The 25,662-nt window shown below is 38.6% G+C and overlaps 1 protein-coding gene across 1 annotated transcript in view; it reads right to left on the reverse strand.

Moving 5' to 3' along the window:
- Positions 1-1,098: 1,098 nt before the first annotated feature.
- Positions 1,099-25,662, reverse strand: part of ADGRL3 (adhesion G protein-coupled receptor L3) — a 688,180-nt gene continuing 663,616 nt past the window's right edge. The window contains exon 25 of the mRNA XM_070741950.1: positions 1,099-3,458. Coding sequence (XP_070598051.1) covers positions 2,662-3,458 — 797 coding nt within the window. The 3' untranslated portion in view covers positions 1,099-2,661. The remainder of the gene's footprint in view (positions 3,459-25,662) is intronic.

Raw genomic sequence — 25,662 nt, forward strand, 5'->3', positions numbered from 1 at the left:
TGAAAATGGAAATAATGTAACAATTAGGATTTTTCTTGGGATTATGATGGGGAGAAGATAATTAAGCAAATCCCAAAACTGACCAAGAAGTCCCTTGCTCTGTATACAGGCAGTCCTCGACTTGCGACAAAAATTGAGCCCAAAATTTCTGTTGCTATGTGAGACGTGTGTTAAGTCAGTTTTACCCCATGTTATGATCTTTCTTGCCACAGTTGTTAAGCAAATCACTGCAATTGTTAAGCTAGTGTTACAGTTGTAAAGTAAATCTGGCTTCCCATTGACTTTGCTCAACCTAAGAAGGTTGCAAATGGTGATCACATGACGCTGGGACACTGCAATTGTCACAAATATGAGTCAGCTGCCATGTGTCCAGATTTTGAGCATTTAATCGGGCGGGGAGGTGGAGGAATTGCTGCAATCATAAGTCTGAAAAATGATCATAAGTGCCATTGTAACTTCAGTCACTAAACGAACTGTTGAAGGTCGAGGAGTACCTGTATTACATCCTGTTCTAGTATTCTGGGTAGCTGTAACAGGAAGACTGAATTAATTCCCAGTTTTGTCACCTGTGAGTATCGTAAGGGCTATTGCTATTATCCACAACTGCAAACATGAATTCTGCATTCACAGATTACCCCAGGGGTGCCCTACAGCACTCACATATTATCAGTAGTAGAGTTAAGGGCCTTCCGTTATCTGTTGGAATTAACTCTTCAAAATGGCTACATAAAAAGTGCATAGGGACTGTCTCCTGCCACTATGTTATGGGCTGGTGGTATGATCTACAAAGATCCATCAAACAGTAAATGCTACATACAGTATAAATATGGTAGAAAAATGTATGTAAAAAAAAATAGCTCCTCTTTTTAGCTAAAGCTAATGTTAGCGTGTCCCCAGCTAAACCCCAGGCCCTTCCTTTTTTTATGCCTGCCTCACAAGTTTAGATACCTGGTTTATTTCCTTCTCTACATCAGTCTGTGCTGAGTAATCCTTTCATTTATATAGCTACCTTCAGCACTAAAAGAACTAAAATTCTTTTATTAAAGATAGAAAGGGAGATAAATCAGAAGAGACTGATTGTACAGGACATATATACAGTGCCTTCTAAATCTTAATCAGTTGTTTATTGGTTGGCAAACAAATTTCACTGTTACAACAAATATTAGTAATGAGGTCATTCAACTGGGTGACCATACAAAATGCATCATAAATTAAAAAAAGAGTAAAATCTGTGCTGCTAATTTACCTCCTGGGAAGGTCTACATTACTTTAAATCTTGTCAAATAAATACATTTCCTGTTAGGAAAAATAATGGAAGGGTTTGTATATATATTTTTTTTACCACTTCAAAATAGGCTTTTAAAAATATCTTTGCTATGAAGCAGTTTTTCAAACCATCGCAGTGAAAGTTCCTAGCCTGAGGTTAGATTTTGACTCCTGTAAAGGCATTATGTTCATCTGCATAAGTCCCATTATGAAATCCCAGCTACTGGAAGGGACATAATGCCTTGGTGAAGGGACTGATGACCACAAAGGCTGCTGCATCTCATCAATTGTGCCCTGGAAACACACGTGGGTCAAGTTTCTAATCTGAAAAAAAGAAACTGCAAATCCATAGATAGAAGAAACGGAGTATATTGTGTGGATGTTTATCTGTGTCTATATGCACAGTATCGCATACTGACACACAAACACACACACAAACAAACAAACACAGAGTGTGATATCACATAACCCAAAATTAAGGAATCATTACTTTGTTTACTCAGTGATTTTTTTTAAATGAGAGAGAAAGAGGGAAAAAAGGCCAAATAAAGAATACATGAAAAGAATTGTTTCTACTGGTAGACAAACTTGCAAGACCAGCACAACAGAAAAAAGTTTTTTTTCCACCACATTAACAGGGACGCAAGTTTTGGCGGAACAAAGAGTAGACTATATGTGCAATGCTAGTATCTGTACATTACATAGGAACTGTTCCATTTTTTTCTGCCATTAGAATTATCATCAGTTAATACAGAAAAACATAAAAATATACCATGTAGCATACAATTACCAACTTTCGTTCTATTTCATTAGATGTTGTTTGCTCCACAGTTCAGTGAGCTTTGGCTAAATTAAGTGGTGTGAGAGAGAAAGAGAGACACACGTACATAAAAAAACCCAAAATCAAAAACCAAAACCCCAAACTATTATGTGATACAGATTCAGAATAAACAGTTTTGCTATTTTTGCTTTTGTTTTGTGCAGCACTCCAATCTAGACGCATCATTGCTAGTAGTTTCAAATGCATGTTTGGCCTTTTGTAAGTCAGGTCCTTGGTACTTAAGAAGACAGCACCCAAAGATGCTTAAACAAATACGGTATAATGTGAGAAGGCCACACAATGGACCACTTCCTTTTGTATCTCATTCATTAGCATGTGGTCTCTCTGATGTGACCCCAGTGTATGTGTTGGGTAAGGGGGAACAACAGGCAGTTAGCCTTTTTTCCTTCGTGGGCCTATCAATTCCGTTTAAAAAGTTATGAGAACTGTTGGTTGTTTAGAACAATATGGAGTAGGAGAACACACAATATTACCACTGCTTTGATTTAAATCCAGACAATAATCCAGATGTTGTACAGGGAGCATTTGTTTTATTAAAATGTTTACTTAGTGTTCTATAGACTAGTGACCAAGTGAGCTGGTCCTTTCAAGGTTTCTTCTGTCGCGGTCCCATCCTTGTTTGGTGGAACTATAAATCCATCACTACTGCCCCGCCCCAACTGATAGTAAGTGTGTAGCTGTTGGATATGGTTCCTGGAGCCCAGGTTTGGCATACTCTTGTAGTACACATCATCGCCATCGCCACCTTTAGTTGATGGGGGATCGGTCTGAGTGCTGGTGGTGACACTTTCTGTGCCTGGCATACTGGCCAGAGCAGGCATACTAGTGTAAAGAGAATCCCTATTCGGTGACTGGAGATCTTCTGTGTGCTCATTGGTTAGCAAGGGAAAAAAACTTTCACTGTTGTCTTGTGGAATCCGTCTTTTGCTATAATGGTGAGGCTGGTGGTTCTCTGCAGAATATGCCCTTGGGGGTAACAGTGGGGCATCTGATTCCTCATGAATGAGTTCTAAGCCCAGGTTCTCCTCCTGGTTAAACAAGGTGACGTCATCGAGAACAATGGCATCGTCACTCCCACTGCCAAGATTATTGACAAATTTGTTCATCAGATTCCTACTTTGTTCATTAGAACATTCATGTTTGTTCAGGTAGGAAGGTATATAATTGGAAGTGAGTTCTTTCAGAATCTTTTTCTCTAAGGCAGTCTCACTGTGGTTATAGCTATGGTCAATTATTTGCACACAGTTGCTCAAGTACTCACTGCTAGCAATGCTGTAGCTATTGCCGTGGTTACCATTCAGTGGTAGAGTATCCATGACACTTGTATCCCTGGCATTGTTCAGAAGCCCCTCTGAAAAATATCACACAAGAAAATTTGATTTGTACCAAAAATTATTTGTATATACTCTTGATTTGCATGGCTATTGTCCTAAGAAACAATAATACACTGTTGGTTGCAATATATAGTAAATGTGTAAAAAAGAGAAAATAAATTATATTGGGTTTCAAGACACGAAAAATGTGGATTTAAATCTTATCCATTAATTATTGTTTCAATTTGTAAATGGTTTTCCTTCCATAGTACACTGTAAATGGCTAAAAAGTCAACATGTAAATACAAACAGTTGAAGTCCAATTTAAAAAACTCTTATTATTATATGAACTCAAAAGGACTGGTTGAAGAGAAAGAGGTTGATTCTTTTCTTCTAGACTAAAAGAATGGGAGTTAAAAACACTTTAAAAAACCTGGAATTGACACAAATAAAGATATTTTGTTTTGTGCTCAACAAATGGGGCATTAAAAACAGTAGCCTTGCTTGCAATCTCAATTCCCGTTCACTTTCATACTGTGAAAGACACTCCCTTCAGACAGTCTCGCTCTAACATTTTTAGAGATAAAACCAATTTAACTGTGCTGAGAAAACAACTGGCAACTACAGGTGTTTCAAGATAGGCCTAAATTAATTCTGGGGTTCTGTATGCTTTGAAATGAACAGATCCGTAAGCCTAGCAAGTATATAATTTTTCAGGCTAGTAGTGAAGCTTCAAAAAAAGATAAGAATGCTTTAAAATAGTGAGCCTATATGCCTGTGGGTTTCATAGTATCTGTTTTGCATTTTAAAGCATACATGATGTTATTGCATACTAGTTAACATCTTAACTGCTGCAATTGAAGTATCTGGATACTCTTTAAAGTTAGCTCCATATAGGTTACACTGGGGTAGTCTAACTATGATAGAACCAAAGCTTGAGTAAATATGTTATAATCTAAACTGCTTCAAAATGGCCAATAACTGATACAGGAGACCTTCTAGATATCCAGAAACAGTTGGGATTCAAGAAGGATTCCTGGGCTCTGGGATTGGACTCTTAATCCCAAAACCTAACTTTTTACTGATTAGCGGCAATTGCATGTTATATATATTTGCAACTTATTTATCTTATATATTGAACACTGAAAACAAAATCTTAGATATGGGAATTCTGGTCCTACATCCAGATGGTCATAGGTTTCCCCACCTTATTCTAAATGACCTAAGCATTGGCAGTCCAGATGTATCTAATTATGATCAAATATAATCAAAGAAGGAGTAAGGCAGTGATAGGCAGACTTTAGATCATTCCTCTCCCCCCCTTGAATTTTGAGCACTGAATCTGTGTCTGTTGTAAAGGATAAACAATGAATACAGAAACTGGGTCAGAATACCAGTGGCAAAGAGGGTTCAGAAATTTTCCATACTAAAATCCTGTCCGACTTAGTACAAATGTTTTCATACCAGCTATATTATTTCAGTAGGAATGGGAAGAAATTAATAATTTTGTTACTGCTACTGCTAAAATATTAAATGTTTGACACTTTATCAATCTAGCCCAGAGATCTATCACAAGATCCAGATCTACTTTCTTCCCATTCACAAATTAAGGCACACAAAGTTCCTAAATATTATGAACTATCACACATTTATTGCATTCTTTAAATGTGAGACAGGTAGAAAGCCAAGAAACCTGTCACTTGATTCTCCACTGTCTTTTTTTAGAGCAGAGCAGGAATGTGCCAATGGGCGCCAAAAAGGATGAGATATATGAAGCAGCACTGGGAGGACTGACTTTAATTCTTATCCTTATTATTTATTAGATTAGTATGCCGCCCCTCTTCCTCTTATGTTAGTTTTCTGAATGAAATCATAAGGTCCCTGCTAACTAATTTACCTGCTGGAATTAATAGTTTCTTATATCTTCCCTTTAAACACAAATATGTACTATAATTATGAACATGGAAAATGTTTTCCCACTATCCCTCTCACTGTACATTTGCTATCGCTACAATCTTGACATATTGTAATACAACAAAACCTACCCATAGAGCCTTATCATCAGATTATATAGTAAAAAAATTAAAATAATAAAAATAAGCATCTGTGATCATATCAACAGTCTGAAATCCTTGGTTGGAGTAATCATGATGATAATTCAAATCAACCCGGGCTAATCTGTTCCTTTAATTTACAACTGTACTCCAAATCAACTCAGATTGATTCGTCTTCAGTTAATTGCCCACTTCAGCTATGCTCCTAAATAACAGCACTTCAATCAATTATTTCATTTGTATTTACCTATCAGGAATAAAAAAGGAATAGAATGGACCAAGGCTTGGGTGGCTGATAAGGTAGCTAAGGCAATATTAGTTTGTGTAAGAGCATTGGGGAAGGCACCCAGAATCCCATAGAATCCTCCCCAAAAGCAGTAATCTAAAAGAGCTTACCATCTTTAGATTGTTTGAGATGCAAGGGAAATCCACCACTCTTCCTACTGTTTGTGGTCCTTATTCTCCCTCCCAGGCAAATTTTCCAATAGCTAGTCCTAGGCAAGAATCTCCAGATCATTGAGAAGGGTCTCCAGATGAGTTTGGTGAGAAGTGCCCATGAGGATACACTTCCCAGGACAGTAATTATAATGAGATCATCAGGGCAGGGAGCAGGCCACTTTACATTATAGTAGTCAAGAGAATCACTATCTCGGCCAGCTCTTTGGCTACTTTATGTCACAAATGTTAGCACTGCCTTCCAAAGTATGCTGCGTGAAAGAAAAAAGGCTCTTGGATGCATGCAGTTTCCTAGTTTCCAGACTTTTAGGAGAGAATGGCTTCCAGGACCTTCTCAATAAACACTGTGTGTAGATGACCCTAACTATAAAGAAGGCTGAGTGCCGATGCTTTTGAATTGTATTGAAGATTCTTGAAAGTCCCTTGGATTGCAAGGAGATCGATCAAATCAGATGGAAACCATGAATGGGACATACACTTAGAAGGATTTAACTTGTTTAAAAGAAGTAGATCTATATCTCTACAGAAATACAGCAGAACAGGAAAAAATAATGACATTGCCATAGGTGTATACTGCAAGCCACCCAACCAACCAAACAGAGGAAATATGTGAACTTTTTGCTATCAGTTAACTAAGGTATACAGGAAGCATACCACAATAATAATGGAGGACTTTAACTACCCCAACATTAATTGGGAGACAAACTCTGCACTTAGTGGAAGATTAAATAGATTTGTGACAAACCTTGCACAGAACTTTGTCTTCCAAAAGGCAAAGAAGGGAACTAGAGGGTCAGTCATACTGGACTTAATCCTCACTAACAAAGATGAAATGATAAAAGGGGTTGAAGTTACAGGAACCTTGGCAGAGAGTGACCATGCAATATTAGAATTCAACACTATACAAACCCAATCAATAGAACAAAGTCAATCTAGAGTCTTTGACTTCAAAAGAGATGATTTCAATAAACTTATGGAGAGTTTCAAAAAGATTCCATAGATGAGAATCCTCAAGGGGAAAACAATCAAATAAAATTTAAAAGAAACCAGTATGGCTGCACAAAGAATTCTTTGATAAACTGAAAAACAAAAAGGACAAGTATAAAAAGTAAAAAGAGGAACAAACAATTTAAAGAAGCAAACAGCCTGAACCAACAAAAATAAAGTCAAGAAAGCTAAGGCTCAAAATGAACTAGAAAAGACAAAAATAACAAATATAAGCTTCTTTCAACATGTAAAACGCAAGAAAGAAAAGTCAAAGAAATTATTGATTCATTAATGCATGGGTCCCCAACCTCCAGACTGTGGCCCAATACCAGGCTCTGAGCTGTTTGGAACCGGGCTTTAGAAGTAGCGGGTGAGTGCATGCATCCCCACTTTTGCAAACAATGGGCAGGTCTGTGCATGCACACTTCATTTGTGTGAGTGGCAGGTGTGCGTGCCCACCACTTGCGCATATAGAGTTGTATGCACACAGGTTTGCCTGCCACTCACACAGAACCATCCCCTCTCCCACTCATAATGATCAGAAAAATTGGAAAGGTTGGAAAACACTGCATTAATGGGAGAAAATGGCAAGAAATGTTGAGCAGCAGAGAGAAAGCAGAACTGTTTAACTGCAGTCTAACCAATAAAAAAAATGCTATAAAATGCAGGTTAGGCATGCAAGGAAGAAAGAAGCAATGGATGGAAACTAATCAAGAAGAGAAGCGACCTAGAACTAAGGAGACATTTCCTGACAGAATAATTAGTCGATGGAATGGCTTGCCTCCAGAAATTGTGGATGCTCCAACACTGGAGGTTTTTAGGAAGAGCTTGGGCAACTACAGTATTTGTCAGAAATCTTATAGGGTTCCCTGCTTGAGCTGGTGATTGGACTAGAAGACTATCAAGATCCTTTCCAACTATGTTATTCTATAGTCAATGCTAAAGAAAATCAACCTTGATTGTTGATTTGGAAGGACAGATACTGAAACTGAAGCTCAAATACTTTGGCCACCAAATGAGAAGAAATGACTCATTGGAAAAGACCCTGATGTTGGGAAAGATTGAGGAATAAGGAATAGTGGATGGCAGAGGAAAATACAATTAGATAGCACTATTGACATGAATTAGGGCAAACTCTGGAAGTCAATGGAAGGGGTGGGGGCTAATGTGCTATAGTCCACGGGATTGCAAAGAATCAAACATGACTTAGTGATTGAACAACAAATAGTCCTAAACTCAGTTGTGGCAGCCTGTGGCTGATCAGGCTTAGAAGCTACATAAGTCTAGCCCAGTTGGGTAGGAGGTTAAGAGCAAACATTAGGGCTACACAGCGAAATAAACACTCAAAAGAAGACAATGGCAAGCCACTTTAACATCACTGCCAAGAAGGCTGAATGGAGGATTCTATGTAACAGTTTAGTGTCAAGTTCAAAATGATTGCACCTAGCTGATTGGGTTTGGGGGGGGAGGGGCTGAAAAAGATAGTAGGTAGTCCTACAGGTAGTCCTCAGGTTACAAAGGAAACTGGACTGCAATTGAAAAGCAGTTGAAAAGTGCAATATATCACTAGATTGCTTAACGATGGCAATCCCATCAGTCCCAGTTTCCCCTGGACTGTATGGATTATTAACTAAGGATCTCATGTAATGACATGGGAAGAGGTGGGAGTCCCAGGCACGGAGGCCACTGGGCAAGAGGGTGGGTGAGTGTTGTGGGTGAGTGTTGTGGACAGATACTATGGAGCATGTTAAGGTATTTAGGTAGGGTGGGCAGGTTGGCAAAAAAGTGGTGGGAGGAATTTGCCAACTGACCACTTTGGGTGGCTTGGTTTAGATCAATTTATATTTTCATTTTATATAACCTTCATTGGGAAAACTATTTTTTCCATCTTAAATGTTCAATGAGCAGGTTACACTGTAGATTGCTGGCTGGGGACTTCTGGGAATTGTCCTTGCATAATAATGTTGCCTAGGTTGAGAAACATGGACCAAGACTACATAGTAGTCTCACTTCTGCCTAGCTTCTGACAGGTGTCAGGCAACAATATCTAGATTTATTACAGTAGATGTTTTCTTTTCTTTGCACTAATTTTTATTAAATGATTGAGATTTGAAGCTTTGGTATTTTTAACTGGAGCATAAGCACTGTTTCTTTGTCTTAGCATGTCCAGCTGCATCTTCACACTTTCCTGGTAGATGCAATGTAACCGAGTTCCTAGCTGATGACATCTTTAGATAGTAAGATACTGCAAATAGGGTTTTGTCATACAAACAAAAAACATGCTTTTTCTTCTTTTTAACCTTAGGGCAAGCAGTATGACAATAAAATCTAGCTCCTTTTCTTAGCTGATCCCTAGTATTGTGACACAGTTCCTATTTGATTCTGTCAGTCATGTGAATCAACACACTTCTCAAATAGATGGAATTGGAAGGACCAAAAAAAGCACCTCACTGCAGCTTTTGGGCGATATTATTTAGAATAACTAAATAACAATCTTCAAGCACTCATCTGAGTATCTCTAATATTGTAATCTTTTAAATGCATGCAAAAGATGAGACATGCAAAGGATTCACATTTTTCTATTATTTCAGATGCTATTGCCAGAAAGAGCAGACAAGGCTAAACCAGCACTGTTTTGTTGAAGTAAATTGCTGGCCTTTTGTTGGCCTTTCACTTTCAGAAGACAAAAGTTTCTGAAAACAATGAATTCAATCTGCATCTGTGAAGCCCTGTGGACTGCATACCTTGCAATTTTTCTGATCTTAAGTATATTTCCCCCCAAGTTCTCGCCATGTGTTTTCAGTCTTATTTTAACATACTGAAATTTGGGTATCTGTATTTCATATAGAAAAACGTACGAGTGAAAAATAGCCATTACAGATGCAGAACAAAATCATTCATTTTTTGTAGCTTAAATTGATATTAACAATCCACATAATGGTTGGAGATTGCAAAGATTAGTGGATCACTCCAGACTGGTTATGCCTACCAGTTAAGGCATTGCTCCTTGCTTTTTCAGCAAAAGCATACAATTATTAATTGGAAGTTATATTTTTTATATATTTGAGGAAAATAAAATATTGCCTTGCATTGAAAATGAAATACAGTTCTCATGGAATGTGCCACAGCAAGAAAACAATATGACTTTGCAGACAAAAATGTTCTTAATTAAAAAGAAATGTCATTCGCATATACAGTTACACAAAACTAAACATACTAGATGAAAAACAAAATGAAACAGACACAACATATCTATTATCTGTATATAGTTATAAAATATGGCTTATTATTCTTGATTCTGTATTGTGAGAGATGAATTGTTTTAAATATGTACATCACTGATATATGATGCATTAAAAAGTGAACTAAAAAAATTACATTTGATATGCAATGTTTAGCTTTACTCCCATACTTGTCTCTCTGTAGGGCTCTAAACGACAGCATGAAGAAAAGGAAAGAAAAAACAACAAGTAAGCTTACAGTGACAATAGAAGAAATATGAATCAAAAGCAAATTGATGATATGCAGAAAAAAGTATTAACAAAAACTATTTCAACTCCCTGAAGCAAATGATGTCATTTACATGGGTTGTTTCTGTTTGAGTATAAGTCACACATTTATAATAATAAATGAAGTTGTTTTCACCTCATTGTCAGCTTTTTAAAAGGAAAAAAAAAATCAGAATTAGAAACTGAAATTGAAAGTATCATGGTATATATATCCATATTTTAAAAATTTAATGTTTATTATATTGATAAATACTTTTTTTGTTAATTACATCATCTGATGCATAAATATTGAAATCCAATTCTGTATTAACATAGATGTTTCTCTTTGTGGACGTCATATTATCTTTTTTCAACCATAATATTCAGTGTACTCTTAAACAAACACTGTTGTTTTGAGAAACATTTCAGAGATATTGTTAAGCATTCCTAGATTTTAGTGCAGAGCCTGATGCAATAGATAAAATATTTGGATCCAAGAACACTTCTTTGTCTAATAGGAAAACTTCAGTGAAAACTGTCTTAATAAATGGAAACGCTTGGAATAAATATATTAGCCTTTAACAATGTTGAAAATCCAATTTCATTTTACTACAGGTTGTTTTTCCTGGATTTCCACAGTTAGATATCAACCAGTTTCCCCAATTTATGCACAGGGCCTTCCTAATCTAAAAAAACTAATGCAGAAGCTAACAAGAAACATAGTAATGATCTCTCATGTACTTGTAAAATATATACAGAATTTTATAGAGATTGAATGTTTTATTATGTAAAAAAATGTAGTTTTCTTTTTTTAAAGATTAACTATAGTTATATTAAAGTGTATGATTGTTTGCACATGTATGCACTATACCAGGTGGTGTAGTTTTGTTCGATTATTTGAAGTAGTTTCTCATATGGAATAGCATGAAAACAATGGTTTGTATTCATACCAAAATAACAGAATCTGACAACCTAAATTAATATAAACTCTCTGTTTTTCATAACTTCTATTTTTCTGTTCTGAAAAGTCATATTTTAAAGAGCAAGAATACTTTTACTACATATTCCTCTGTAGGTTTTTTGAAAAAGCAAACATTGCAGATGCTTTAAGGGAAGGTTGGAGATTAAAATACATATAAATGAAATTCACATTGAGGTAACTGATCCACTTCAGCTCCTTGGACACTACAATAGCCCTTCTGAAAAATGCCTTCATCTATTCTGTGCTGTTCTGCCCTTATTCTTACATAATTCCTGTCCATTCCACACTGTTCAGCCAACGTGGTAGCAGGAAGACGCTAATGAGAAATAGAATGCAGGTAGTCCTCACTTAACAATGATAATTAGGTACAGAAGCTCCATTGTTATGCAACATGGATAAATAGAAAAAAGCATAATGTCAGGTGTGCTTCCATTCAAAATCCAGGAAAGGAAACCCCAAACTCCATAATGTTAGGGAAGAGTACTTTTACTAGATAAGAACTGATAGTGACAAAATGAAAGCAAGATCTAAGGTAAAAAGCACATAAATTGCATATAGAAGTAACCCCAAATCTCTCCCTCATAACCCTCTGGGCAAATCATCCAATCCCAGTGGCCCAAGATGTCATGTGGACACACCTCCAGGTAGAGCTTCCACATCTGTTCTGCCACATCTTTGACCTTGAACAGGCTGTAAACATGTCAGTCCAGCCTGGCTATATATGATGAGAACTTTCCTCCCTAAACCCATAATCAGACACATGAAAAGATCTCTCCAGCACAACTTCCCTCCTCCCAAATACCTAACTGTTGTGGTTAGCTCTGGCCCAGCTCCTGCCCCAAGGAATGTGGAGGTGGATGTGGGGGAAACATCCACATGCCACAGGCCTGTTTTGCTCCTGATAGAATCTGCCGACAAAGTCTCCTCTGATCAAGGAAGCGTGAGTGACAGGGAAGAGGGGAGTTTGGCAGACAGCCCAGGAGGAGATCAATCTTCCTTATCATCCCTAGATTCTGAACATGAACTAATGACAGACTCATGCACGCGGAGAGTGATGCATAGAAGAGAACAGCTGAAGGTTTATTACAGGAGATAAGTGAGGCCACCTGTGGTTGGGTGGGGCTGCTGTAATTAGTGCTACAGATAAAAAGCAGTGTGCTGATTTAGTCTTGTGAAAGTTTATCTGATTCATAGTTTCGTCAAGATTGTGGTTTTGCTGTTTTCCTGTTCAAGATTTTCTGGACTTTCTGGACTTGTGGAATTGGACTCAATTTCCCAGTTACTGGGTGAGAAATTGGATTGCATTTAACCTGTGCCTTGTGTGTACCAGAAAATCCCTTTGACATTTAAAAAGGGAGTTTGCTCTGCTTTTCTGTTGATAAAGACTTTTGGTTTTCCTTCTATTGTGTGGTGTGTGTCTTTCTGGACCAATTACCCTGTAATTACGGGGGGTTGGGACATGCCGGCAGAACATCTAACCTTTCCTCCTCTACCTGTTTCTATGGCAGGCAGCATGGAGTCTGCCTCCTACAATAGGTATGTTAGTCCTAGGGAAACACAGAACATAACAGAACAAGAAAAACAAAAATATGTAAACACACACAAAAATGTAAATACAACAAGGAAAGCACATTCATGGTTTATCAGGGTATTTGGAATGGCTCTGATATCTCACTCATTTACCCATTCGTAAAGTGAGGCAGAAAAGTGCTTTCAGGCTATCAAATATTGTACTTTGTTCCTATGTTATCTAGAGTCAAGGATTTCCTTTATTTAGAAATGCTGTTCACCTTTGATAGTAAAGGCACAGGGGGAGAGATCTGGATAGACCAAAGAGAAGATGTCTGTTGGGGTTCAAAAGGCTGACATGAAAAACAGGGTGAATTCTTCTAAGGGTTTTTGGAAGTTCTAATTGTACTGCCACTGGGTTTATAATTTTTACAATGGGAAAAGGGCCTACATACTTAGGCCCACGTTTCTTCGACTTCTGTGTAGCCTATATGTACTTAGTTGACAAGAAAACTCTATCACTGACTGGGTATTCCTTTGGTCTAACCCTCTTCTTATCAGCCTGTTTTTTATGGGCTTATTGAGGTTTGTCTAATGCTTTGTGAGTGATGGGCCAAATCATTTGAAGCTGTTTGATCCACTCCCTTAGAGAGGGAATCTGAGGTTTCTCCTGTTCAGGGATGGCTACAAAGTCTTGACCATACACCACTCTGAATGGGGTAAATCCTGTGCTATTATGAACAAAGTTATTGTAAGGTACCTCAGCAAAAGGTAGTAGGTCGGCCCAGTTATCTTGTTGGTAATTAACATAACACCCGAAGTATTGTTCCATGACTGAGTTAGTCCGTTCACACTCCCCATTTCTTTGAGGGTGATGGGTGGAGCTTAAGCCCTGGGCAGAGCCTAACAAAGCCAGGAACTCCTTCCAAAATTGGGAGGTGAATTGGACTCACCTATTTGAGATTATTCATTCAAGGACCACATGTAACCTGTACACATGCTGACTAAATATAGTGCTCAAAAAATAAACGGAACACTTAAAAACAGAATATAACTTCAGGTAAGTAAGTAAACCTTTATTACAGTTAAAGACCATCAATATAATAAAGACAGAACATCCAAGAAAAGTTTCAGATTCTTAGAATCTAAACATCTTAAAATCTCTTTGACCCTAAATCAAACTTCTGTAAAATAAAACTATCCTTAGGAAGCAACACTGATTGACAATCAATTTCACATGCTGTTGTGAAAATGGAGTAGTTGTGCAAATGAAGTATTCAATGAGAACATTTCATTCATTCAGATCTAGGATGTGTTATTTGAGTGTTCCTTTTATTTTTTTGAGCAGTGGAGTTTAGCCAACATCTTTGCTGTCAAAATCTTGGAGCAAGACACAAAATGGACCTGTTTAAAAAGCAAGTCTGTGATTAGCCAAATGACTATATTGCCCTCCACTTTCAGGTAATTCGACAATGAAATGCATGGATATTTGTTTCCATGGAGCCCCTGGTTTAGTAACATTTTGAATTAACCCCTGTGGTTTTCCAGGTGGCCTCTTTGTGGCAGCATATATGGAGCAGCTAGCCACATAAGCCTCAATTTCCTTTTTCAATGATGGTCACCAAAATTGCCTTTTAACTAAGAGCAATGTTTTCACAAACCCAAAATGACCTGCTGCCTTTGAATCATGGTCCTTTTGCAGCACCAGTTCCCTAATAAGAGCGAGGACATAGAGCTTGGCTCCCATCCAGGTGAGGCCATCACGAATGGTACACTCATTTGAGTGAGACAAAAACCATTTGTCCATTTTCAATCACTTCTGTGATTTGAGAGTTTAGATCAGTCAAAAGATCTGAGTCTACCTTCTTTTGGGACCTAGTGACCACTGGACCACCAGTTGTTTAGAAGGGATCACAGGTTGGAATATTTCCTGCTATGTGCTGTTATTCTGGAGCAAACTAGACAAGGCATCAGCCATAAAGTACACATTTTGAAAAGATGTTTGACTCCTTCAAAGAAATGTCTTCAGGTCAGTAGGGCCCAATGGACAGCAAAAGCTTCTTTCTCCCAAATTGCTCTCCTCCTTTCAGTTTCAGTTAATTTACCGAAAGTGTAAGCACAGGGTTATAGAGTCTCATCAGCATTTACTTGCAGTAGTACTGCTCCGACTGCCACACCACTGACATCAGTTTGAATCATAAAAGGGCCATCCATGTCGGGATGCTTAAGGACTGGTCTGGCTACAAATAGTCGCTTGAGCTTCTTGAAAGCTGCCTGGCACTCTATAGTCCACTCCAGGGGCTCAATAGGCTTAGGCTTGGTCTCCCCTCTTGTTTTAAGGATTGCAGTGCAATCTGGGGAAAAGAGGGAATAAACTGCTGGTAAAAGTTGGCAAAATCTAGAAAACTCTGTTGTTGTTTATGGGGCCGCCCATTCCATAACTGCCATACCTTCTCAGGATCCATTTCAATGCCCTCATGTGATAAGTGGTAACCCAAGTAGTCAATTTTATTCTGGTGAAACTCACATTTTGACAATTTAGCATACAGCTCAGCAGCCATGACCATTTCAAGACTGATTTCACCAGTCTCATGTGTTTGTCCATGGTCTCCGAGTAAATGTGAATACCATCAAAATAAACCAAGACCTTCTTGTAAAGGTGCTCATGGAGCACTTCATTAATCAGTTGCATGAACACTGCTGGTGCCCCCTGTAGACCAAATGGGAACACCCAAAACTGGAAACCAGCTAGAGGACAGTTGAAAGCAGTTTTCCACTCATCTCCTTCTTTAATTTGGACTCGGTAGTAAGCCTCTCTTAAATCCAGTTTAGCGAAAATCTTCCCCTTGGCTAAATGGGCTAGCAAGTCCTTCATGGGGGTGAAGGGGGTAAACATTTTCAACGCAAATGGCATTTAGATTCTTATAGTCAACAAATAAGCAAAGAGAGCCATATTTCTTCACTTGGAACAGCACCGGGGCAGCCACTCATGCCCTAGCAGGTTTATTTATTTACTTATTTATTACTTAGAATTCTCCACGTGAGATTTTGCTTCTGCGCATTCGCAACAAGCAAAATTGTGTGAAAACACTTACGCGAGCGAGATTTCAGCAATTTTCGCTGATTTTTTGTTTCTGTGCATGCGCGAAAACAAAAATGTCAGCGAAAATCACCCAAATCTTGCTTGTGTGAGCATCCTCACACATGATTTCTCTTGCTGCCCATGTACTGAAGTGAAATCTCACACCACCAGGCATAGTTCCCTCTAAGCTGAGCAGTGAGCAATCGCTCACTTAAAAATCATCATCAACTCAGAGTTTTCCAAACCTGCCCAGAAGCCGAGAGGGAAAGAGTGAGAGGGAAGGAGAGAGAGAGGAAGAGAGGAAGAGAGAGAAACATATAGAAAAAAGAGAGGAAGGAAAAGAGAAAGAAAAAGAATGGGAGTAAGGAAGAGAGAAAGAAAATCAAAATCTAGTTTGAAACTAGCTCAACTATTTAAGTGGCATTTTGATATTGATAGAGTTGCCCTATTATGAGCTCACTGTTATAGACACACAGTACAGTATTTTATTTTGAAATTCTCTGAGGCAAAACAGGGTGGGTTTTTTATTTGTTTGTTTGTTTGTTTGTTTGTTTGTTTGTTTATTAATTAATTAATTAATTAATTCACTCACTCATTTATTTATTTATTATTTCTGTGCCGCCCAGTCCCGAAGGGACTGCCGCTCAGACACTATACTTTTCTGCCCCCCCCAAAAAAATTAGAGGGAACACTGCCGCCAGGCACGCGTGAACCTACTGGGAGTGTGCCCACGGCAGCTTCAGAGGGCGCACCGGTAGCGCCAAAGACAGCAGGCCTTCCCTGGGTGGATCACATTTATTTAGGGTGAGAAATACTACCCAAAAGTGTTAAGAGGGACGAAACTCTAGAAAAGCAAGAAAGTCTAGGGGCAGTTGCGGACTTAGTAACTCAGTTTGAGGCAGAGGGATCTGATACCTCTGAGTCTAAATTGGGTAACACAAATATTTATTGTTGTTGTTATTGTTGTTACTGCTTCTGTTGCTTCTGCCTCTATAGTTTTCCTTTTCTTTTTGACATTTTCTATTCAGTTTCCTCAGTAAAATTAAATTATTAGTAGGTCATTTTAATGAACATAGATCATATTGTTGATAGTGATGTTTTTATATTGTTTATGCTGATTGAGTAACTGATTTCATCAAAATCTGGAATGTCTTTGATATTGGTCATGTTCTTTCCTGCAACTAGATATTATAAATTAAGGCAATGACAGATGCAAATTTTGAAAGTAAAAGTTCTTTGAAATAGATTTTCTTAGTTGAAATTTTTATTGTTCATATTTAAGTCATGTTTCCCGTATTAGCACAATTTCAGAAAAATAAGAAACTTATGGGAATTCCGAATGTCCTTTGATATAATAATTCAGTTTAAAGCAACTCTGAGGAATGAAGAAGAAAGTAGCAGATAACAAAACCCAGGCTTGCATTTCAGCAATTGTGAATAAAACCATCTAACAATAATACTAGAAGGAATGTCTGTCTTTTGATTTAACAAATGCAAATTGGGCTGACAAGACATTTAAGTTATTAGCTGCAAGGTTGGGTCTGGTTAGCTGCTCTATAGCTGAATCTATGGAGTTGGGGGATTCCTATGTCTGTAATATAACCAGAGCTTCATGATTGAGGATGCACTGTTTCTCTGTTTTGGCAACCTCTTGTCAAGGATCTGTTTGGCTGGGAGCCCAGAGGTCATTGTTAGAGGGTATTTTAACACAAGAAAGAAATTTTGTTTTGGACCTTTATTGTTTTGGTTCCAAAGGATCACTATTTTTTTCATAGACATTGTTACGTGAGTGATTAAATTATTCTCATAGGGCAATTTGGCAATCAGGAGAAATTATTTTTTCAAAACATAGACAGACAATATTCCTACATAATCAATTTCTATGCAGAAAACAAGTCTCAGCACCGAAGAACATTGTACTGAATTCACATAGATCATCTTTGGAGAGTTGCAGGATTGATCTGTGAAATACTTGTATAGAAGAGATAAAACTGAACATGGCAAAGAAAAAGATGAAGTAACAATGAGCTAATGAATTGCAACTGAATTCTCAAATGTTTTACCACAACAAATGAAGCCTCAAATAATTTCTTAAATATGTAAAAATCCATCATGCCATTGTTTCCTTTTGGGGAAAACAATGTTTTGCAAAGTGCAAAGAACTAAGGAATACAGTGATCCCCCGGGTATTGCGATCCCGATCATTGCGAACGGGCTAATTCGCGATTTTTCAGCAATTGCTACCATCTCGATCGTTGCGAAACGCTATACAGGCTATATCGCGATTTTTCAAAAAAAAAAAAAAAGTTAAAAATACGTGCGCGGTTTTTCCCAAAGAAATAAATCACAAGGTCAGAAAAAGGAATAGGAATAAATATAGTTTGCAATAGCACCACTCATCACATCTTTGTATACCTTCTGAACCCTACAAATCATTCTTACTTCACCACATTCATACAACTGCTTGGTAAACTGCCCTTTGTTTTTTAAACATATGAATTGTATTCAGCCATGACTTTTCTCAATCATTTTCTCCATTCATTCATAGTACTTTAATACATCTCGCTGAAGTTTCAGACTTCATACATTCTCTCCATATCACCAAACCTCTTCTATGTACTGTACTTTTTTCATATTAGTCACTGCATTACATCTTTCGATTGAACACTTGTAAGAGCTCATATTAAGACTTACAAAGGGGCACCTTGATTGCATCAGCAGAATCTCGCCCGGCTGCTCTGTTTAGGGTTACCCTCTCCCTTCTTAACCAGGGGGAAGTTGGGGAGCCCTTACAGAGTAATGCTGAGGATTTTAATACATTTTTCGCTGATAAAATCGCTCGTATATGGACGGATCTTGACTCCGATTCAATAGCAGAGTCGACTGACAATGAGGCAGTCGAGGTGACTGGGGCCCGTACTTGTCCACCTGTCTGGGAAGAGTTTGATCTGGTGACACCTGATGAAGTGGACAAGGCCATTGGAGCTGTGAGTTCTGCCACCTGTTTACTGGATCCGTGTCCCTCCTGGCTGGTTTCGGCCAGCAGGGAGGTGACACGGAGCTGGGTCCAGGAGATTGTCAATGCTTCTTTGGGGAGGGGGTCCTTTCTGGCTCCCTACAAGGAGGCACTTGTGCACCCCCTCCTCAAGAAGCCTTCCCTGGACCCAGCCGTACTTAATAACTATCGCCCAGTCTCCAACCTTCCCTTTATGGGGAAGTTTGATGAGAAGGTGGTGGCGCTCCAGCTCCAGCGGTCCTTGGAAGAAGCCGATTATCTAGGTCCTCAACAGTCGGGTTTCAGGCCCAGTTACAGCACGGAAACTGCTTTGGTCGCGTTGATGGATGATCTCTGGCGGGCCCGGGACAGGGGCTTGTCCTCTGTCCTGGTGCTCTTTGACCTCTCAGCGGCTTTCGATACCATTGACCATGGTATCCTTCTGTGCCAGCTGGAGGGGTTGGGAGTGGGAGGCACTGTTCTTCAGTGGTTCTCCTCCTACCTCTCCGGTCGGTCACAGTCAGTGTTACTGAGGGGTCAGAGGTCGACCCTGAGGTCTCTCCCTTGTGGGGTGCCTCAGGGATCAGTCCTCTCCCCCCTGCTATTTAATATCTACATGTAACCGCTGGGTGAGATCATCCAAGGGCATGGGGTGAGGTATCATCAGTATGCGGATGATACCCAGCTTTACATCTCCATTCCATGTCCAGTCAATGAAGCAGTGGAAGTGATGTGCCAGTGTCTGGAGGCTGTTGGGGCCTGGATGGGTGTCAACAGACTCAAACTCAACCCTGATAAGACGGAGTGGCTGTGGGTTTTGCCTCCCAAGCACAACTCCATCTGTCCGTCCATTACCCTGGGGGGAGGAATTATTGACCCCCTCAGAGAGGGTCCACAACTTGGCATCCTCCTCGATCCACAGCTCACATTAGAGAAAAATCTTTCAGCTGTGGCGAGGGGGGCATTTGCCCAGGATCGCCTGGTGCACCAGTTGCAGCCCTATCTGGACCGGGAGTCACTGCTCACAGTCACTCATGCCCTCATCACTTCGAGGTTCGACTATTGTAACGCTCTCTACATGGGGCTACCTTTGAAAAGTGTTCGGAAACTTCAGATCGTGCAGAATGCAGCTGCGAGAGCAATCATGGGCTTTCCTAAATATGCCCATGATACTCCAACACTCCGCAGTCTGCATTGGTTGCCAATCAGTTTCCAGTCACAATTCAAAGTGTTGGTTATGACCTATAAAGCCCTTCATGGCACCAGACCAGGATATCTGCGAGACCGCCTTCTGCTGCATGAATCCCAGCGGCCGGTTAGGTCCCACAGAATTGGTCTTCTCCGGGTTCCGTCGACTAAACAATGTCATCTGGCGGGAACCAGGGGAAGAGCCTTCTCTGTGGCAGCTCCGACCCTCTGGAATCAACTCCCCCCAGAGATTAGGACTGCCCCCCCCTCCTTGCCTTTCGTAAACTCTCTAAAACCCACCTCTGTCATCAGGCTTGGGGGAACTGAGACATCCCCCCCCCTTGCCTATGTAATTTTGTGCATGATATGATTGTGTTTATGTATTTTATCTATTGGTTTTTTTTTCTTTTTAGACTTTTTAATGTAAAACTGATATTTTAGATTTTAATTATTAGATTTGTTACCATGTATTGTTTTTATCACTGTTGTGAGCCGTCCCGAGTCTACGGAGAGGGGTGGCATACAAATCTAATAAATAATAATAATAAATAATAATAATAATCTTTATTGATCCAACATCCATTCACTCATCACCTTTTCTTCTTGTTTTACCCTATGTTCTAGTTTTCCCATTGCATTGAACTTTTAGATTTTCCCAGCTCTAATTGCATACAATTAAGTGGGCAAAAGTATTTTCTTATGCAAAGCCAGTTTTGTTTCTTTTGACAAACGTTCATTACAATATGTCCACATACTATTCACCAAGATTTGGCTAAAATACTTTAATTCAACTAGATTTCTTTTGTCATTTTCCTGCTTAGTATTAAATAATTGGCTAAGCATTCAATTTACCCTTTCAATTCATGCTTTTCTTCTATCATATATTGCTCTTTTTTACATTGTGCTAACAACTTTCAGTTCCCTATTTGTGCAAAATATCTTGTAGTTCCACCTGATCACTTTTTCATATGCTTTCTCTAGATATCAATAGCCATGAAATTAGGTTTCTCACAACTATACCTTTCTCTTCTGAGAAGCAAACATCTGATCAGCTTGCCTTACCTGACATAACATCCCAATATTTGCAGTTCCCAACTAATTACTATCTTTGATCATTATCCTTTCTTGCCCCATTCCACCAGGACCTGACCATTCTGTCCAGTGATGAGCCCCCCAGGCAACAGGCATACACACACTGATTTTACACATTTATGCATTTGCTCCTAACATTTTCTGAGTAGTGAGGCTTGCTTTTTAAAAGTTCAGGAAATCAGAAAAATAAGTCTGTTCGGTGCCAGCTACTAATTAGCATCTCAACAATGGGCCAAGCAATACCAAAGCAAACAGATCATTTCTTTGATCACACATATCTCCTTCACGGACTTACTATGAATTGACAGGAAGTGTGGATATAATTAGTCCAAATTGCCAGGTTGTCAATCATCACTGAAACAATAATTTCTGAGCAAACAAATAGGACAAAATGAAAGTTGACTTCCACACTGAATCATGACGTGAATAAGCCTTAAATAGTCTAAGGGCATGGCCAATCTATTCATGCAGAGACCTCCTCTTGCTTAGCCACTCCTGCCTTCTGGCAGCCCTGCATGCCCTAGCATCAAGAAGAAGCTCCTCCTCTTCTCCTGAGTCACTCATGTGCACCTCGGGAGGTGCAGAAGGTCCTGGTTGGCTTTCAGCCTCTGACACCAAATCCTCTCTGACCTCCTCGCTATCAGATTCAGATGTCAAGTGCAGGGGCTGATGGTACCGTGCCACAACTGTCGAGAGACAGGATCGAGAAATGTGATGCGGACAGACCACCACATTGACCAAACATATTTAGCATAGTAATCTCTCTGTAGTTTTGCATTCACTCTTTGAAGCAGCAGAATAATTAGGCACACAGTCTTCACACAAGCATTAAAAAAGATGCACAACCATTTCCTACACAAACCACCTCCATAGCCTAATACATCTCCCAGTCCCACTGTAATGTTCCTCCTGGAGTCTTAGTAATTTTCAGCATTCAGCATTCATCTATTTATTTTCTTGGGCAATATAATTTAAAGCATTTGTTTCATTTTGACTTCTTGACATATTATTCTCATAGAAATCTTTAAAATACTCTCTCTGGTGTTCTGCTTCTTCAATTTCATCCCAAATTGTTTTTAATTCCATTTGTTCTGCTGCCAGCTACTTGTTTGCTCTTTTTTCTTCCCTTCCAAAACCATTAGAACTAAACCTTACTCTATATTTTTCTGTCTCTTTTAATCTTTCTAATAGTTGTTCTCTTTGACTCCAAATTCTTCAACTATCTTTTTTCTATATATGTCTTTCTCTCATTCTTATTTTTGCAGTAGCTTTTTTTTGTCTCATCCACAGCCTATTTTTGACCATCATTCCATCACATATTTTTTTGTTTTGTTTCTTTCCACATAAGAATAACTGCACATGCTTTTGTGCTATTCTGTAGAATATACAACCTAGATTTTAGTCATATCTTTAATCTTTGTTGCTAGGGGACACTTCCCTTGATAGATTGTCCGATCTACAAACTGATGATTCTATTCCTCTGAGAAATGCGTCTCCTCTCACAACACACTCCTGTCCCCCCCTTGGGGAAGTTTGGGCTACTTTTGTTCCTGTCACTGGTAACACTTGATGAGGTCTCTTCTCCAGATGACTGCTTTCTTTCTTCCAGGGAGAGAATATGATAATTATTTCTTCTTTTTTTAAAAAAATTAAAAAATCTTAAAGATTTAGGTTTTTTAAAAATGTAATTAAGAATTTTTTTTTAAAAAAAATGTTTTATGAAGGTTTTTATTTTTTGGTAATAAATTTATCTAATGTTTTAGTCTTTGAGTCTTTTGTTCTTTTAAAAATTAAGAACAGAGAGCAAAAAATAAGAGAAATGAATGAAAACAAAATACAAAAAATAGAAAACATATTTATGGTCTCAGTTACCCAGGGAATAGAAGAGTTGATGTTACTTGCATCTTATGAATGAACTGCAATTTCAATGGAATGGAATTTTTTAAAAATTCTAAAATTTCAAAAAACATTTAAAAAAAATATTACCTTTTAATTAAAAATTAAATATTTTTCTTTTTTAAAAAAGATCAGATTTATTCCAGGATTGATTGATTTGATTGGATTTATATACTGTACTTTCCTTCTCTAAAAACTCAGGGCGGCTCACAACATACAAAAGTGAAACAAGACGAAAACAATTTGAAAGCCCAATTATAAAACTAATTTAAAAAACCCAAGTCATAAAACCATACAATCACACTCAGTCACATCAGTTATTTATCGTCTTTTGCTCCCTCTTTAGTTAATGCTGAAATATGCGGTTTTGCACTAGGTAGTATTTGCACTGCCATTCTCAGCTGTTGTGCTGCATGTCTTCTGACGCCATTCTGTCCTGATGCCATCTTTCTCTGTATCCTTCCACCTCTTTTTCCTTCCTTTGCTTCTTTCACATAATTCTTTTCTCTAAGCTCCAACCCTTCTTTTCTTACATTCATTTTCCATTAATTCTGCTGGGAAATGTGGAAAATCTGTTGCATTCATCTTTCACTCATCCTGTTCCAAGATGAATTATATTCTAACCTATACTAATCTATCTATAGCACTCACCCATTCTCTTACCACTATTTTCATTTCACTCTAGGTTCTTTGACATCTTTCTATCCATCTCTTACATCTTTTTGTCTATTTTCCCAAGATCTACTCTTGATCCTATGAAATAGCTATCTGTCTCATATTCAGAAACTCTCATCATTTTTGTATTTTTCAGTACTCTCTAAATCTTTTATTATAATCTATCAACTCAGTCTCATTTTAATAATTCTTTTTCATCTTGGTGCATGAATAAACCATCTACTCAGAACAAATAAACATTTTTTCTATACTCCAAAAGGCATTCTTGTTTTGTTTAAACTAGGGGTGCCAAACTCCAGGCCCAGGGGCTGAATCCAGCCCAAGAGGTGTTTAGATCTAGCCCATGGGGCCAGCCTGGAAACAGCAAAGGACTGGTCCGTGGTGCCTCTGCTAATGAAAATGGAGCTCTGGATATGCCACGTGTTTTGGCTGGCAGATAGCTCTCGAAACAAACTAAAAGAAGAAATGTTTTCCCTTTGGCACTCAAGCATCAAGGAAGGGACAGGAAGAGAGAAAGAAAAAGAGGAAAGGCAAAGAAGAGATAATTGGAAGAGAGCAAGGAAGGAGAAAGAAGGAAAGAGGGGAAGGAAGAAGAAAAGAGAAGGAAGAGGAAAGGAAAAAGAAGAAAAGGAAGGAAGGAAGAAAAGAAGGAAGGAGACTATAATGTGAGGGAGGGTCTCAGGGAAGTCCTGCCTTAGCACTTGGCCACTACAGGTGCCATGAGTTGTATCATGCCTACCGTGGCCATCCCCATCATGGCCATTCCCTACGCTCCCGCCCAGCTCTCCAAGGTCAAGCACAACCCTGATGCGGCCCTCAATTAAATCAAGTTTGACAACCTCGATTTAAATGTTCCAATATTTTTTTCCTATATTATTTTTTTCTCTCATAATATTCCCTATTTCTCATTTATTCAAAATGTTGCATGGTTTTCTCCATCTATAGATTTTTTTATGGTCACAATTTGCTAAAGTATAAGTTACAATTATTGCATTATCTGCCTATAGACTCCTACTTTCATTCGCAATGTAAAATAACTTCAATTTCTAATATATGTTTGAACTCTAATAGTTAAACCTATGCATATCTTTGAAACCTCCACCCTCTCCACAAGAGCAGGTCATCTTCATTCAGATGATTGCACCTTTCCCTTTTTTCCTAAGTTTCCTACACTTTTGTTCCCCATGTCAGCCCTTCATTTGTTGAAAGGTTATGCTATGCTACGCCACACTATGCTCTGCTAGGAAGTCATTTATGCAGCTGTCTCCTTACACTGAACTACCTATGCTGGCTGGGGAATTCTGGAGTTGAAGTTCACCCGTCTTAAACGTCTATGGAGATTCTCAGTCATCAGTCAAGCTATGCGGTTTGGGATCCCTTCAAACAGTATGGGAATATGAACAGATTTCCAGAAAAAACATTGTAGACCACAGGAACCATTTTCACTTCAGTTTGAGATGCAGACAAGACAGACAGTTAAGGGACAAAGGGCAGAAAACATCCTGCAGAAAGTACAACTCCACAACACAGTCCTTTCCGCAGTTCCAAGAAGGCTCCACACCCGTTTGCACTACTCAGGTCACCCTGGGGACAGAGAGAAGCTATCAAATGGCCTAAACGATTCTGTAAATATATGGAAATGACCAGATGTTGCAAAAATATATATTTAAAAAATCCTTCCATTCCCCACCAACCGGTTAGAGCTGAAGAAGCTTCTTGGATAAAATAAGAAGCAAAACATCTTCAAAGAAAGACATCAATCTTAAGCTTGCCAAAGTTGAGAAACACAGCTCGACACATAAAATGAAATATTATCTAGAAGATAAATTAACCATTGA

Source organism: Erythrolamprus reginae, chromosome 2 (genome assembly GCF_031021105.1).
Source record: "Erythrolamprus reginae isolate rEryReg1 chromosome 2, rEryReg1.hap1, whole genome shotgun sequence".
NCBI classification, from domain to species: domain Eukaryota; kingdom Metazoa; phylum Chordata; class Lepidosauria; order Squamata; family Dipsadidae; genus Erythrolamprus; species Erythrolamprus reginae.